Source organism: Calidris pugnax, unplaced genomic scaffold, assembly GCF_001431845.1.
Source record: "Calidris pugnax isolate Ruff unplaced genomic scaffold, ASM143184v1 scaffold31, whole genome shotgun sequence".
Taxonomy (NCBI): Eukaryota; Metazoa; Chordata; class Aves; order Charadriiformes; family Scolopacidae; genus Calidris; species Calidris pugnax.
The window spans coordinates 7,012,139-7,029,517 of record NW_015090786.1 but is presented as its reverse complement, the minus strand read 5'-3'; the positions used below and the strand labels follow the sequence as shown (position 1 = coordinate 7,029,517).

The 17,379-nt window shown below is 42.5% G+C and overlaps 2 protein-coding genes across 7 annotated transcripts in view; both read right to left on the bottom strand.

The window, feature by feature from the left end:
• LAMP5 (lysosomal associated membrane protein family member 5) overlaps window positions 1–615 on the bottom strand; it is a 15,513-nt gene extending 14,898 nt beyond the window's left edge. Inside the window, exons 1-2 of the mRNA XM_014966324.1 lie at window positions 436–615; window positions 11–183 (exon numbers count right to left, since the gene is read on the bottom strand). Of these exons, the coding sequence (XP_014821810.1) occupies window positions 11–183; window positions 436–475 (213 nt within the window). The 5' untranslated portion in view covers window positions 476–615. The remainder of the gene's footprint in view (window positions 1–10; window positions 184–435) is intronic.
• Window positions 616–4,505: 3,890 nt separating this feature from the next.
• The window catches only part of PLCB4 (phospholipase C beta 4), a 185,138-nt gene continuing 172,264 nt past the window's right edge, over window positions 4,506–17,379 (bottom strand). For 4 of the 6 annotated variants that reach the window (XM_014966459.1, XM_014966462.1, XM_014966460.1 and 1 more), the window contains 5 exons: window positions 15,019–15,120; window positions 12,958–13,015; window positions 12,416–12,502; window positions 10,263–10,299; window positions 4,506–6,492 (listed from right to left, as the gene is read on the bottom strand). In XM_014966459.1, the coding sequence (XP_014821945.1) occupies window positions 6,404–6,492; window positions 10,263–10,299; window positions 12,416–12,502; window positions 12,958–13,015; window positions 15,019–15,120 (373 nt within the window). In that variant the 3' untranslated portion in view covers window positions 4,506–6,403. The remainder of the gene's footprint in view (window positions 6,493–10,262; window positions 10,300–12,415; window positions 12,503–12,957; window positions 13,016–15,018; window positions 15,121–17,379) is intronic. The other 2 variants (XM_014966463.1, XM_014966464.1) reach the window with 2 other exon arrangements.

Here is a 17,379-nt window from a genome sequence, read left to right as displayed (position 1 = left end):
CCCCACTCACATCCACGTAGTTGCTGGCCCACACGTCGTAGGGGACGATGAACTTGGCGGCGAATTCCGCCATGAGACACGTCGTCCGGTTTTCCCGCACCACGAAAATGTCCTTTTCGGGGTTAGGGGAGAGCCCGGAGAGATTTTCAACTTCTTGCTCGGCAGCCAGGCGAGCCGCGGCGTCTGCGGGCAGAGAGGCGCTGAGCGGCGGCCCTTCGCCAGCTCACCTTAACTCCCCACCTCCCCGAGCCCGCTGGAGCAAGCCCCCCTGTCGCGACGGGAGGTCCCTGTCGCGACAGAGCGGGCAGTGGAGATGGGGCAGCCGGTGGCGGTGAAGCAGGACCGGTGCTCTAGCGGCACCGGGTCCGTCTCAGCGCCAGCGGCTGCCCCATCGCGACAGGGCTCCGTGTCGCGACTCGCCGCCGCGGTACTCACGCAAGAGGAAGAGCAGCCCCGGGAGGCGCCCCCCGGCCATCCTCCCTGCTCGGCCCCTCCGCGGCTGCTGCTCCTCCAAAAGGGTCTGCTTCGGAGGAAAGAAAGAAAAAAAAAAAAAAAAAAGAAAAAAAAGAAGAAATATTAAAAAAAAAAAAAAGAAAATAAAAGAAATAAGAAAGAAGGGACCAAAAAAAGCCGAAACACCTCCTTTCTCGGGAGCTGCACAGGCTGCAAAAGCACTCTGCCGCGGAGTGGCGGGGAGGAGGGACGGGGAAGAGTGTGTGGGTGTGTGGGGAGGAGGAGGAGGAGGGGAGATGCCGGCGGAGCTGATGGAGGCGCCCACGCCGAGCGACGGGGCGTACGCGGAGGCAGGGCAGGCAGGAGGGATTCCCCCCCTCCTCCGGCGTGGGGGGCCCCGCCGACCCCCGCGGAGGGACTCTCGGGGATCCCCGCGGGGATGCCGACGGAGATCGGGGACCCCGGAGGAGGGAGCAGGGGGACCCCTGGCCCCGACGTGCCACCGGAGCGGGTCCGTACCGCACGGAGGGCAACCCGGGGTGAGCCCTACAGCGGCCCGGGGCGCAGGGGCTTCCCCCCGGGGTCCCGCCGCCCGGCGCCGCCGGAGAGGCAGCCGGACCGCTAAACCGGGCCAGCGGCGGGGATGGAGGAGGGGAGATCTAGTCCAGCGCCGGCTGCTCACGGAGCGTCAGTAATTTCGGTGAAGGCGAACAGCTGCTCCCTGTTTTAATTTAGAAAAAAACGTGCAGCTATTTTTGTGCGGCAAGGTCAGAAGCAAAGCCGGCACCCTTTTGTAAACGGCCGGCAACACACCCGAGCTCTTGAGGTTGTCCTGACATAGCACAACGCGCACGGTAACGCGGAGCGTACTACTATCGCCTATAGTAAGGCGACCGGTCCCGACAGCGCCGAGAAGGCGCATCAAAACAACCCAGGCCGTGCCTGCACGGAGCGTTATTAGGAGGGGGGTGTCGGGCGCACCCGGGGTTGCGTCTCGCAGCTGCGACCCGTGGGCACAGGGGTCTCCGGGACCAGACCCCGGCCGAGCCCGGCCGCCCGCCGCCGGCTACCGAGGCGGTGCTGGCGCCGCCGACACCGCGGCTTCGCCTTTCTGTTTTACCGGGCGACGCGATGTTAAAAGGTATATAATTAATTCCCCCCACATCTCTCATCGTGGGGTTTTTACGGTGCTTTAAGCGCTGCCACCCTCAACCCGCATGAAGAGCGCATCCGAATATTTACAATTTACACAGACCCAAGTCCCAGGAGCACAGCACAGGAGCCTACTACCAAGAATAAATTTTTCGTAAAAAGCCGAGGGGACAGCAGCTATTTGGCGTGTGTGGTGTTAGACGGGTTCACCAGCAATTCGCATTTCTAGTTCAGGAAAAGGAGTCTGGAGGAAACGGCCCAGGGTTTTGCGAAGCAAGGTATTACAAGGTGAGTTTTGATTGTGGGAAGCTGCCCTTTCCCTGCCAGGGCACGCCTGCAGAGAGGGGCGTTCTTGCTGGGAAATAGCTCTTTAAAAATAAAAGCTGAAGGAACATACTGTTTTTTGTATCTATTCTGTTGAAATTCCTTTCCTGCTTGCTGTACATATTAAATATTATATTCTGGCCATTTCCTCTCTCTCCTGTTTCATGATAAAGAGTCATTCCTGTCCCCCAAAATAGAGCCAGACCTGTGTCAGTCATGATACAGGATTAACCTACAGATAATAGTTTCAGGGGACTATATACAGGAAAAAATATAAAATCTTCTATATGAAGCTGTATTTCTGTGGTGACTTTAATGCCTGGCTTCCTCGGGTCTTCCACTGATGACCTCAGTGTTTAACTAGTCTCTATTTCCTCCTCTAGCCCCCTATTTAATTTCTTATTTTTTCAGAGGTTTCTAGGTAGCTTCTAAGCCTCCAAATAAATCCTGAGCAGCTTCCCTGCATCCAGCCCGTGTAAAAGGATACCACAGGGAGCAGCTGGGGGGTTAGAGACACGGACGAGCCTGACCCCACAGCCCCCCAAACACCAAACCCGGCTCTCCCGGCACCCACCAGCTGCAGAGCACAACAAAAAAAGCCTTCAGGTTCAGTGACAATCCCCACTCACAGCCTGCAGAGCCATGTTTATCCCTCTCACCATGGCACAAAACGGAAAGGCTTAAGCTTTACTACTACCAAGAAAGACCCAAAACATCGACAAAGCAGAAAAGTCTCACCTGAGAGGGCCAGTGCAGCAGTAGCTAACCTGAAATGCTGTGACCAGGGCCAATTTATGGTCACAGATTGGAGCACCTGGAACCAGCCCTGCAACCTGCCCTTACCCTCAGCTGTGGAAACTGGAGGCAGTGTGGACACTTCAGAGCCTATCTCTGAAGGCTGAATCCCCCTCGCTACCCCCCAACCACCAGAAACTCTTACCAGCCTCCTCGCAGGGAGCCCGCAGCGTGGTGACAGCGGTGCTGCAGCGCTGGAACTGCTGCAGGTGCATCCCTTGGAGCGAGGTTTTTCCAGCCAAGCGGCTCTGGGATGTGTCTGCCACTGGCAGCGGTTTCACAGGCAGCCTGTGTGCAACAGCATGTGGAGTCTGCAAGGAAATCAGCCCCCGAGGGGTATTTTGGGTCTCTGGAAATGCAGTGTGACTGCACTTGTGTGGGGTGGGGGTTAAACAGACCCCCAGGTGGAAACAATCAAGTTAATGACCAACCCTCAAAATACTAGAAGTGAAAGAATAGCAGGCTGCCTTGTGAGGCTAGGGTGTCATGACCCTGCCCATCACAGCTGCACTGAGTTAATCTGACGAGCTTCAGAGAGGGAGAATCTGCCACTTCCCTCAATAATATTTCAGTGAAGTAGAATCCATCACCCCACTGGAGAATGACATTTTAAACTGCTTTAACTCAGTATCAATGTTCAAATTGATTAGCCTGTTTCATCTCAATGGAAATTCTCACCTCATTACATTAGCGGCCAAACTTCAAATATTTTTCAAATCAAATACTACTTAAACAGTATTTCAAAATACTTAGCTGACAAAATTCATCACTTAATTTCAAATTACTGTCTGTGTTTTATGCTAAATTGTCAATGGATGAAATGCGCAACAGTTCTGGGAGCTGAGGCTACCCAGCTTTGCGGTTTCACAGAAGTACATTTTCTCTTTGACTTGATAAATGTCTCACTCCTGGCTGAGCAGCGAGCAGAGACTCAAAAGCAGGCCGTAGATAGCATTTTCTAGCCTTCCAAAACCAGCTTATTCCCTGATGCACAGGATACTTGCCAGGGAATTAAGACAGGCAGGTTTGATCTTCCTCAGAGAGGGAAGTGAACTGAACCCAGATCCTCCATTTCCAGTTAATTCTTTACCAGGCAGGGCTGGTTTCCAGCCAGGCTGTGAGTGAGCCTAAGAAAACTAGTAATGTTCAATGCTTCACCACCTGGTTCCCTGTGTATCTGGTCTGTCATTTGTTTCTCCTACTGGCTAGAAACCACTGCGGTAGGCAAGTGTAAAATTCCAGCTCACAGCATTGTCTCCACCAGCTGTGTTTTAAAAGACATTTTTAATTTAAAATAAAAATCAAAATCACTGCCTTGTTTTGAGATGCTGGATCTTTTCTGGCACTCGAGCCAAATTTAGCAGGGAGAGCTGCTCCCAGTACACAACTTGTCTTGTAAAACATTATGGATCATAAGGAACAGGAAGTATCTCTGCAGGTTAAGTGGCATCAGAATGGGAATTCTGAATAGGCATCACATGTTTGTTAAAATCCTACCTTAAACACCTAAAAGACTTCACTGACCTCTATCTCAGTTGCATTCTCAAGGTAGTGCTGCTACACTGTACTGGGGTTGCTGCATCTCAAGGTAGTGCTGCTACACTGTACTCGGGTAGTGCTGCGAGGACCAATGCTGCACAATTCTTCTATCACTTAAAAGAAATAAGACTCCTTTGAATAAATAAGCTGTGATAGAAATATATTTACACTATGAACATTTTTACAGGAAATACAACTTACTAAAAATTTGTCAGTAATAATACCACCACCCTACAATTCACTACAGTCAAAACTAAAGGTTTTGAATTTTTAAGATTTTTATTAGAGAAGTTGAAAGTTTCATCTCAGGACTGACAATAACATAATTATCTCTTTTCATTTATCTTGTTTATAGGAATATGTAGAATTTGTTTGTACAAGCATATACAATAAAGTAATTGGTGCTTAGTACATTGAAATCAGGAATCTGATTTGTTCTAAACTACCAGTTTTCCATGCAGTCATCTTTGAATTGGCAGCATGGACAAATTCCAAGCAGAATGCTTACATGCATTGTTTCGCAATATAACTACAGCAAGCGCTGGAAACATGCAAATTAACACATTAGCAAATTGTTTTTATATCTAATGGACATAAAAAGGTTATTCCTGATATGAAATTCTGAAAATCTGCATAAATACTTTTGTGTAAAATTAAATTAGTTATGTACTTTTCTTTTACTACAAGTATCAAGAATGCCCACGTAATTAATATACACACATATATATAGAGACCTCGTTATGCTAAAAGTCTTTGTAATTAATCAAACAATATTCTGTGCCATACATTTATTCAGTATTTACCAGCTAGTAGAATGACTGTGGTCATATAGTAGGCATTACAGTCTTAATAGCTTTTGTATCACATGCAAACATACTCTTAGCATTTCTGCTTACTAATTTTATCACGTGGCAACATGTATGTCATTTTCTACAATGTTGTGATTCTGAAGTGTATAAATACTTTTTACATTTTCACAGTTACAAACTTTTTGCCAAAAGCCATTTAAACAATCTTTAAGTTACAATGAACGGTAGTATCTGGGATCTGCAGCAACAGGATGAAAATGCAATTTCTATACAAGCAATGTAGGATGTAAACTTTTCTTAAAGTGCCTAATACATAATTCCTTAGAGCACTGATCAGTTTTGGCACAAATACACTGTATTTCCCTCATGCCAACCATTGCAGTAACTTTTACAGGATACCGGTTTCTTTCGGACATAAGAGTTGATATGGCACTTGTGAATGGCATCACTGGACTGCAGAAATAATCCTGTCAAGTTACTGTTACAGTTGATGAACTTGGCCGATGACTTTGTACATATTGTACGTTTGAATATACACAGTTAACTTTCAACTAACTACTGCCTGCTGCCTGAAAAATACTTTGAAATGTAATTTAAAATTACCCAAACAACTCCTTACTATACTGATTATTACGCTGACTTAGCAGAAGATCCAGTTCAGTGGGCTTCATGGCATCAGGTGCTGAGCATCTGAACGAGTTGTTGCTTGTCGGGATCTGGCAGCATGAGGGTTCTACACAACATAGAATCATAGAATGGTTTGGGTTGAAAGGGACCTTAAAGATCACCTAGTTCCAACCCCCCTGCCCTGTGCAGGGACACCTCCCACTAGACCAGGTTGCCCAAAGCCCCATCCAGCCTGGCCTTGAACACCTCCGGGGATGGGGCATCCACTGCGTGGATGGATAAGAACACATATCACACATAAGAACACAAATGGAAAATAGCACGACTTCATTACAGTTTTGTTGCCATTTGAGATGATGTTAAAAATATCTGTTGTGTTTCAAGGTTCTGATTGTGTAATTCTGAGGCAGGCAAGCTGCCTGTTGAGTTACAGAAAGAAATACAGGACTGGGTTTAAAAACTGTCTTCATCATCTGATTAGTGGTTTTCTGAACAAAGGAAATTCAGTGCCCAGTGTTAAAAAAGAAATAATGCAAACCTTAAGACTTGGTGGTCCATAGCTACACTTTATACATTAAAAACAAAAAAACCAACAGCCGCCCCCCCACCAAAAAAAAACCCCCCCCCCCCCCCCCCAACTTTTAAACCTCAGCAACATTATTGTGAATTTTGCTCTCATTTTAAGGATCCTGTGTTCTCCAAATTCAATTTGTTTGTTGAGGCTTTAGACCACTGTTGCTGGCCTGCGATCCATCTCTGCTTCCAGCTTCACCATCTGCTGCATCTCCTTTGCCTGCAATCCAAAACAACCGCATGAAGCACTGCATTAGACCTTTTGTTCAAAATGAAACACGTTTTATATGATAGTGTCTGAGTGAAATACAGGCAAAACACAGTGAAATACATGTAATAAAATTATGTTTACACACCCACCCCCCCACCTCCCTCCCAGTGCCATTCTGTTTTCAAAATCAGATGTAGTTCTAGTTCTAATGTCTACAAATTCCTGGGAAGTATTTTTGATCCTATTCCAAGACTCATGGCTGGACTCGTTGAAGGCATGTATGGTAAAATGCAGAAGCTCTGATTTTGGGTTGGAAAACTAGGCAGATGACAATTTGACTGTTCCGCCTGATACAGCATGTCTTTGGGAATGTATGTTTCACTGCTGTTGTGCAAGTACTGCAATGTGTTACTTCTTTAAATGTTTAGAGATCTAGATCTATGATCTAGACTAATTTCTTTCATAATGACAATGAATGTCAAAAATCCATCAGTGTAACATCTGCCTTGCAGTAGGCAAGATTTTTATAAGTAACAGTTTTTTAAGTAATTATTTTTTTTAAATAATCACCATCCGTCCTGGAGATCCTTATGATGACAGACATGCTGTTTTTCACCTCAGGATCAGACTACTCCTATATGCTCCACAGGATTACACACACTGAGCCCACCTGAAACTGTATCCAAATGCACTGTGCAGAACACAGCAACGAACGTATGCCAGATCTCGCTAAAAACTCTGCATGCCTCAGGCTTTGCAAGCAGTGTTAAAGCCTGGGAATCCCCTGCTTAAAGAGCTTTTTTAATTCCCTTCCTCCTCTCCCTCCCTCTCTTTCTCTCTCTCTCTCAGACACACACACACACACATGTACTCCTCCTGTGGCTCAGTTACAGATTAGAAATTGCACAATGGTCTGAAACTCTGCAGTTTAATGGCACTGGGAGTCACCATCTCTTCATTTTCTCTGAGGGCTCTCAGTCTGGGAAGTTATTTAAATCCATAACCCAAAGGACTCTGAATAGTTGACCCAAAGGGCAAGCTAACCCATCTATCTTTACAACCAAGCTCCAGAGGATTAGGACAGGTTTAGGACGAGGCAAACAAAGCTATTATTTTATTTGGTGTATCTGCTTTCTGTACCACCATACAGTGAAGAAGGGTTACTGGACTTGATTTACATCAACTGTGCTCTTCAAAAATTAGTAAATGTTGCTTAGAAAGGGAAATTTGCTATATAAGCTCCTACTTAAGGAGTCACGTATTCCGGATGCGCAAACACATATTTGCATATGTGAAAATGGGCAGATGTAGCTCTAAACTAATGAGAGATGCACAGCTATTCATTTTGCAAGGTAAATGTGGGTTTGTGCAGATGTGATATATGTGCCTTCTTGAAAAATCTAGCCCTGTACTTTCATAATCATCATCATCTTGGGGAAAAAAGTAATTATGATAATAGCAAAGCAACTTTCATAAATATGATTAAAAATTAATCAATGCTCTCCATTTAAATGAGTTAAAAGCTTGAAAGTAATGAAGAAATAATTTTAACATGAAAATATGGAAACATAATAAATAAATCAATATGTACAACCTCTTCTGAAATGTTGGCTGGATTTTGCCTGTGTGTGAAATGAAATTCCAGACAAAAAAAGCCTCCCTGTGTTTGCTTCCTAGTGACTCACACATTTCACGTTTTAAGCTTGCGACTTAACTACTGGCACATAGCAGTATATAAATACTCTGCATGCCAATACATGACGTACTGAATTATTTTACTGATAACTTTGTTTCAAAGAACACACTAGCATAGACCAGGATGCCCAGTTTTACTAGTCTGAGGCTGGTTCATACACTGCATTCTGACGAGAACACACAGGCACGACACTTGAAGATGAGCCTTCTGGAAAGCAGTGTTGAAGGTACAGTGAATTCATGAAGTGAGTGGCAGCTAATGGCCTCTGCTTTCAAGATGCTTGCTACCTAGTGAGGTCTAAGACAGTCTAAGAATTACACATAGTAAAAGAATATATTTTTTTCCCTATCTTAATGAATGCTTTTTTCCCCTCATTATATGTCTATAAATAAATGTTATTGGAGTGGGTGCTGTCAGACTCAGTGGTGCAAGGTACAAGTATGCTATCAATTCAAGAAAATTATTTGGATCAGGAAATACTATACAACTGGATGTTCAAACATAATGTAATTTCCCCTGGTAAGACAAGGGTCAACAGAGACACCTTGTGAGTAACAATTATTTAGGAAGCCATAGCAGCACAGTCACATGGTAAATGTAATTGCCATACCTTGTGATGTGTTGGATTTTGAAGTGAATTTTAAAGTGCTGGAAGCCTCTCTTCTTTAGACACTAAAAAGCTATTTCTAGCAATCTGTTCTGTATTTTGCTATTCTAAGTGTGGAATTACTTTTTTTTATTACCATATGCGGATACTCTTCGCCTATCAGCATTAACAGTTAATCATATGTATGTTAACACTAAAATAATTTTCTTAGATTGCATTAGGTTTGTGTGGCAAAGTTTTGCTTGCAGAGGGGCTGCAGAGGTGGCTTCTGTAAGAAGCTGCTAGAAGCTTCCCCTACATTGATAGAGCCAATGCCAGGTGGCTCCAAGAGGGACCCACCACTGCCCAAGGCTCAGCATATCCATAACAGTGGTAGCACCTCTGTGATGACGTATTTAAGAAAGGGGAAAAACTGCTGTGAAAACAGCAGTCTGGAGAAGAATGAGATGTGAGAGCAACAACTCTGCAGACACCAAGGCCAGTGAAGAAGGAGAAGGAGGAGATGCTGCAGGCAATGGAGCAGAGATGCCCCTGCAGCCAATGGAAGACCCATGCCAGAGCAGGGAGATGCCCGAAGGAGGCTGTGAACCCATGGGAAGCCCCTGCTGGAGCAGGCTCCTGGCAGGACCTGTGGCCCCATGGAGAGAGGAGCCCATGCTGAAGCAGGTTTGCTGGCAGGACTGGTGGACCCACACTGGAGCAGTCTGTTCCTGTACGACTGCACCTCGTGGAAGGGACCCACACTGGATGGAGTTCATGAAGAACTGCACCTGAGGGAAGGACTCACACTGGAGAAGTTCATGGAGGACTGTATCCCATGAGAGGGACTCCATGCTGGAGCAGGGAAAGAGTGTGAGGAGTCCTTGGGAGTGAAGTTGAGCCCAGCAAGAAAGGAGGGTGGGGGGAAGGTGTTTTAAGATTTGGTTTTATTTCTCATTATCCTCCTCTGATTTGATTGGTAATAAATTAAACAATTTTTTCCCCAAGTCGAGTCTGTTTTGCCCGTGATGGTAACTGGTGAAAAATCTCTCCCTGTCCTTATCTTGATCCACAAGCCTTTTGTTACATTTTCTTTCCCCAGTCGGGCTGAGGAGGGGAAGTGATTGAGCAGCTTTGGTGGGCATCTGGTGTCCAGCCAGGGCGAACCCACCACACAGATCAACAGACACTTCTCACAGACAGTTTAGAACTCTAAGCTATCCTTCAGTAACGACAGGTAATGTACAAGTTAATCTCTAAATATTTTCTCTGCACATCACTACTCATATACATCTGAATTTGGGATGCTAAAGCACAAAATACTGTTAATATTGTGTCAGGCTCTAATATCTGTGTGCAAACAAGATTAACATTGTGTTCACTATGTCAATGGTACTTCCAATGGTTGCATTTACAAGGAGGACTCCAATGATAATGATTTAATTTAGAAGGAAAGCACACTGAAATAATAGTTTGCTTATTATACGTCCATCCTACCTTGTGTTTGAGACACTGCATGACAGGATTTCAAAAGCTGTTTGTACAAAAATAATAATGTCAAAATTGAGTACAACAAGAAGCAAATTAAATGAATGAAAACTGAAGTGAGATTGAAAAATTAATGCAAGAAAAACATACATAAAACAAAACAAATTTAAATTCATAACAGTTTGTATTGAAGGCTGTTTCCACCCATAATTCTACTTTTCTACACTGTATATTTGTATGAAAAATTTCTTCCCTTGTTTGACCAGGACAAAAGAAGTCACGCTTTGAAATTCTCATAAAACAAATACCACCTTTATCTTCATCCAACTAGCTTTTGTACATCAATGTGTATAACAACAAAACCAGACCCAGCTGGGGGTTTGCTGTGGTGCACTTTTGGGACTAAGAGGAAGTGGTTGAAACAGCAAGTATTAAAATATATTCTCTGATGGATCAAATTAGGGTGAGTTTAAAAGCTGTTAAGGACTACTCCTGTGGTGGAGGCCACCACTTGCCCACACAACAGTGATAACCAGCATGTGAATGATTTTACTCCACTTAATCACTGATGATTTAAGCTGGCTTCATCTCTGCACTGAAATGGAGTATAAGCAAGCTCATGTAGGCTATTACCATCTCTCAGCAGTGGAAGCTGTAACCCTAGGTGAGGAAAGTATCTAATTGCTGAAAGAGGTGACTCCTTTAACGACTCACACTTACTTCCCAGCAACCTCCCTCCCTTATACATAACGTGTTTATTGCATTGTAGTTAAAAGCACAACTATAATAATTCCCTCTTGTCCTTATGTTTTCAAAAATTGCATCCAAAGCTCTGTGAAGCCAGTGGAAAGAAACCACTGAAAACATCTCACTCCAGATCAAGCCCACCATTTTTTGTCAACTATCACAGTTCTCTCATACTCTCTACAGTGATACTACAGATCCACTGTAGTCCAATGGCCTTCCCTGGCTGCCTGCCTCCCCTGCCTTTTGATTATGTGCAGATACTGCTCAGGAGCAGACTGACAGACAGATCCATTCACGCTAGATGTTAGAGATGGCATCTATAAAAACCCTGTGCAGGAACAGACGAGAAATTTTGGTTGCTGTCCAGAAGGGAGGTGGAGCAATCAGAAGACAGAGCCATGGTGGCTGGAGCTCAATGGTAGCAGCTGCCTATGATCCTACATGCTGTCACCCCTCCTAGAAGTTAACTACGCTGTAGCTTTTGGGGCTGTAGGACTCTCTCCTGACAATGGAAATACTTGCTTTGCATGTACTCTTCTCTTCCGTTCCACTCTGCAAAATGGCTTTAGTTCAGACTATAATGTCTGCCAGAGAGTTCCAGTTCTGCACATTTAGTAACAAAGAAGTACATAACTCCTCAAAGTAACGGGGGTATTAAATGCACCCCTTCTCTCTCACCTCACTGAATTGCTGGGTATATTCCCCTTGCAGTTTACATTTGTGAAGTGCACTACTGCAAGTCCATGCAATTATTACAACTCTGCGGGCTCAACCAAGGGAACTGCTCAGAATATAGCGCTGCTTCTACCAGAAATAAGATTAGAATTTTCCTTTCCTTGCCAAGTAGTTTTTCAATTAAAAAAAAAAAAAGAGCTTATAAACTAGCAGAAAATAATAAGGTATTTTAATTAGGAAAGGGTGTACTAGTACAGATAAAACTCCCCATGCTACTATACATCTCTAGAATTCAGTCCAAACTAACTGTCTCTTAGAATTCAGAGATGCTCTGTGCACGTTTCATCTCCATTTTCCAGTCAGCTAGAAATGAAAGTTTCCAAAATGAAGGAAACAAATTTGCTTGAGGTACTTTTGGGGAGTAACTAAAATGGATATGATGGGCCTTTTATGACTGTCATATCTAGCTAACGAGTATCAACATGGCTGAACAGCTGAAAAGACAGACTCTGGCTAAGCAGTCTAGCTTTCACATGATAATCTGAAACAAATAATGATAAAGAACCAGATTTAAGTCACTTCACCTCTTCGTTTTAACTCCACAAGTAGGTGAGTGACCACAAACAAGGTAACTTTCCCAAGTTCAGTAATAACTTACATTTAGAAGCATTCTACTCAGCCTGATTCTGGTTACTGTTTTCGCTAGCTTGCTTTTCTTTTAAACCTTTAAAATAAGATACCTGTTCATTCTGCTTCTCCAAGACTTCTAAATGCTCAAGTTGAACTTTTTTCAACTGATCCATTTCTTTTGACTGCTTCATTGCCAGCTGTAAGCAAGAGAAGATAATGGGCAAGAGGGAAATGGTGGGGAGGGGGAAATGTAACACATTATTAACAAGTAAAATAAAAACTTCCTTGAAACATATACGTACATACATACACTATGTTGCTCCACTTGGTGGCACAAAACATCACAGGAGGCCTATTGTATCACCCAATCTTAAGAAGAGCTATTAATATAATATTTATATCACACATATATAATATATAATATATAATATATATTTTGCATAAAAGTAGCAAATAAAAAACAATGAATAATAATTGTGTTAATTTAAAATAGCATCCTCTCATATAGATGCTGCATCTTTTACACTACAAGTATGTGGAACAAAGCAAGGACAAACATCTGTTTGTTTACTAGAGCTGGATTCGCAACACAGAGAAATGAAAATGAATATCCAGAAATAGTGCCCAGTGACTTTGTCAAGGTTATAGTTACCCTTTTTCTCTCTTCCAAGAACTTTTTTGTGTTGCTGCTGTTCAGTTCTCTGACTCGCCTGAAAAAAATGCAAATGTTGTCCATGAAGACTCATTGGAAAAAAAGAAACCCAAAAGCTACAATCGAGAGAATCACAAACTTAAAAGATATGTTTTGGTTTCTGATTATCTTTACCATATGGGACTAATGGAAAATTGTACACTTCTCTGCCTATGCACCTGTACACTTAAAGGTTTCCAAGTACATTGACAGTATGATTGAACACTTGGAAAAAAAAGACCAGGACCGTTGTGAATCAAGTTTGCTTTTTTGCTCAGTCAAGAGTGGTGGACAGAACTTAAAAAAAAAAAAAAAAGAAGTTTAATTCATTTGTGCATTCCTGACTGCACTCTGCTCTCAATTTGTTTTGGTATATAAAACATGCTACATCTTTCAACAGTGGTAATAAAAATATCATCTGATCATCACAAGTTGCAGCTTACCAATGCTGTAAGGTTCTTAAAGCCGTTATTTAAGCAAACAGATAAGTATACAAATAATATTTACATAAAGTACCTAACTGCAAAGTGTTTCTTCCTAAGATTTCCATCAAGAAATATACCAAAAGTAGTTCAAAGAGCTGAATCAGACTAATAGCAGAGCCTGAAAACCAGAACTGAATTCAGACTGCTTTCAAATCCAGGAACAGATTTATCTCAGAGTCATTAGTGGATGTCTTGCATTAACTAAGCATACAGTTACCAAGGGCTTCAACAACTCATCTTCCTGATAAACTTGGAGTCTGTAATACTCAAGGGACTTAGTTCAGTGGGAACAAGTTGAAGCCTTTTGACCAAAATAGCATAGTGCCAAGGAGGGAATATAAAAGAGGAAAGAATGAGATGGCAGATGGCAAGCCAAAAGTGAAGGGGAAACCCTGAAGGCTTATGTGACATCATCATGTAGACTCTGCTTTTATCTATTTGGAAATTTTTAGGATAAAACTTAAAATAGCTGTAATGTAGATTAATTCTCCAAAAGATCTCAGTAGCTGGTACTGACAAGTGTCTGTCTAGTCTCTCCAGTCAATTAAGGCTGTCATCCCCAAGCATGCTGTGAGTAACCCCCTTTTGCAATTGCAGCAGTGCCCTTGGTTTGCTAAGCATGGGTGCTGGCCAGGTCGCCAATGCCAGCGCATAAGAGAGCTGCAGTTCAGTTCAGGAGTGGAGAAGCAACATGTGTGCTGCTGTGGAGTACTCCTGCTTCTTCACTCTTATCTTCCATCACCCTCTCTGCTGATTATCATCACTTTTAGCGCTCCTTCCTACTGTTTCACCTCTCCTCCGTGTTATCAGTAGATGAGGGGGAAAGCCTTTCACTGGCACCAGCTTCTTGTGTTTCTAGTGATGCTGCCTCTCCAATTGTTCTAACTCCAGCTAGAATCGAACCTCAGGCTCCCTTTTCAGTATAGCCCTAATTTAATTTAAAAAGCAACAGAAAAAAGGTTTAATGCACTTTAAGGGTTAGTCCCAGCTGGCAATAAAGAACCATGAAGCTGTTCACTTACTCCCTGGCCAGTGGTGGGATGAGGGGACAGTTGGAAGGAAAAAGGCAAAACCAATGGGTTCAGATAAAAGCAGTTTAACAGAACAGCAAAGGGCAAAACAACAGTCATACTGATAAAGGAATACACAAAACATGATTAGGAACCTGGAAAAGCCCCAGACTGCTCCTGAGCAGTGATTCCTGCCCCCACACCAGCTCCCCAAGGTATACGGGGAGCATATATGATGTCACATGCTACTGAATACCCCTTTGGCTAGTTTGGGTAAGCATCCCATCCCAGCTCCTTGTGAAAATAAAACCTATCCCTGCTGGAACCAGGCAATCACATTTATTAAAGGGATAAATATGAGAAAAGCAGTATTTTTCCTAAAATGGTCATCTAAAACATATTCAGCACAATCATTAGACATTGTTTCCATACATAAAAGCATGGCCTTAATAAAATTAACCCGTGAGTTCACCTGTCAGCCTTTGACAGCATTCTTCCCTTCTCAAGAAGGGAGATCTAATACTTACCTCTCTCTCTCTGCTTTATTTTTGATAGATTTGTCTTGGCTTATGGCTTTGCTGTTCTCCATAGATATTTTAGCCTGGTTGGCACGCATTTCCTTGCTTTCCCTAGGCAAAACCAAAGAAAGTCATTAATGCCTAAGACACAATTGTTGAAGTTGGTTTCCTGATACTACTCTACACTGTGGTTAATTTTGTTCTTGAAGCACTAAGAAAGAGGAAACAACAAACCACATGAAAATTGCCTTCCTTTGGGTAGACTTTATACGACTTGAACAAGCATTCAGAAATCTCTATTTGTTCCAGAGAATATAATCTGAAAGATCAGTTTAAAATACTTTTACACTTCGAATGTTATAAAAGGGTATAAAATACTCATTTCTTCCTAGTATGTAAGAGTTATTCAAGTACGAGCTACTATTAGCCATTTAGGAAATGCAATTTGTCTTTTAAAACTGCGTAAAAAATTTACAAATCCTGCACTCTGCACATGACTGCAGTATGAATAGTAGTAATATTTGATGAATCGACAGACTTTCAAGGCTTCTAATTTAGGCCTGAAGAGAGCCCTGTGGTTTAGACCATGGTCAGCCTTGCGCTTGGTTTCTTCTTGTGGCCCCGCGAACCTTGTAGCACTTTGTGTGAAATAAGATAGCTTTAAGAGGAGGGTTATTCCAGGGATAATGTCCGAGTGGTGTGGTTTGACTCGGGAAGTGGAAAAACTCTTCAGTGTTTCAGCCAGTATAGTAGAAAAACAGAAAATAAGTAAATAAATATTTTGTTGTTTTAAAAAGAAAAAGAGATTGTGATTCTTTGTTGGGAGCAACAGCACAGATGCTGACTTTCAGAAATGGCTTATGAATTGTGAGTAAGGAGAAGGCTTTTTGTCACTCTGGGCAAGCCAGCTGAGCTCCAAAAAGGCCATCCCCGAAGGCTACCTCCAGCTTTCTGTCTGCTTAGCATTCCAGCACTTGCAGCTCCTGATATCAAGTGCTTATTTAAACTGGAATTATATATGGAAATTAGGCAGTGAGTAACGGATTGTAAAGACCCCAGTAGTGCATAAACATCTAAAAGTTACCCGTTGCAAGCCAAGGCAGTGTCTTAGGATTGTGTCCAGAAGAAGAGACTAAGTGGAGTCCTAAACAATTATTGTACTTATTAACCCAAAATTCTAAGTATTTTGTATGCACAGAAAGAGGAGGGGTACGGCACATAACAGAGTGCTTATTTTAATGAAATGTCCCTGAATCTTTTTTAGCTGTCTTTCATCTCTAAAGGACATGACTCATTAAGTACCACAAGGCAACTTTGTTCCATGACTTACTTTTTCCTCAGTTTAAATTTTTTATTTGAGAAATGCAGTGCCTTTTTTTCCTCCAAGAGTTCAGAGGGTGAAACATTTCCTGAATGCAGATTTAAAAGCAGTGATATCACAGCAAAAATTAGATTAGGTTCAAAAAAATATGTTGAAATGTGTCATATTTTGTTCCAACAGTCCTTTCTCCAAATAAAAGCTTTTACTTTCTACACTGAATTTGAAATAATTTTCCAGCACACTATCTTAAGAGCAGTATTGAAATAATTTATTTTTATTACCTGTGGCAGTAATAATTCTAAAATCCTATGATTTCATATCAAGGATATGACAAAAGTTAAGTGTAGGTGTTCAAATTGATTTAGCCTATTTGCATCAGATATGATCTTACAGTGAAAGAAGTTAAGAGGATTAGAGGACTACTGTGCATCACCGATGACTTCAAAATGAGGCTTTGGCCATGGATATGGCCAACACATGTATACGCAACTGTTTCTCTATTGTGCAAACTATAATCTAGCTATGAGTTGCACTGCTGTTGGGTTTTTCTGTGTGTGTTGGGTTTTCACTGCTTGCAAGAAATAAAAAGGATTATTAACAGAAGAAATGAAAACACTTTTCTTCCTTTTAAAAAAAAAAAATCACAAAGAAACAATTGTAGGGACCACTCCTTGTTTCTAAAATAGCACTTCTCAAAGACAGGACCAAAGTTCTAACATGACTACGCTTCTCAGCTTCCTGGCGTGGGGTTTTACATGACTCTCAAGTTCAGCCCATGCTGGCCTGGCTGGCAGCGCTGTGCCACTAGGGGAGAACTCCCTCCCGCTCATGGGTGATGCCTGCAGACAGAGTTAACTGGAAGAAATCGGTACGGCAGAATGGTAAAGAAAAAAAAAACAAACAAAAACCGGATTCTGAAAATGTGGCCCATGAACTGCAAGATTTAACTGCTGATTTCCTACTGTGTCATACTGACTGGCACCTCTGAAATTTATACAAATGTGTTTTAAAGGTATACTTAGCTTTAAGCATGTAAATCTATCCTTGGA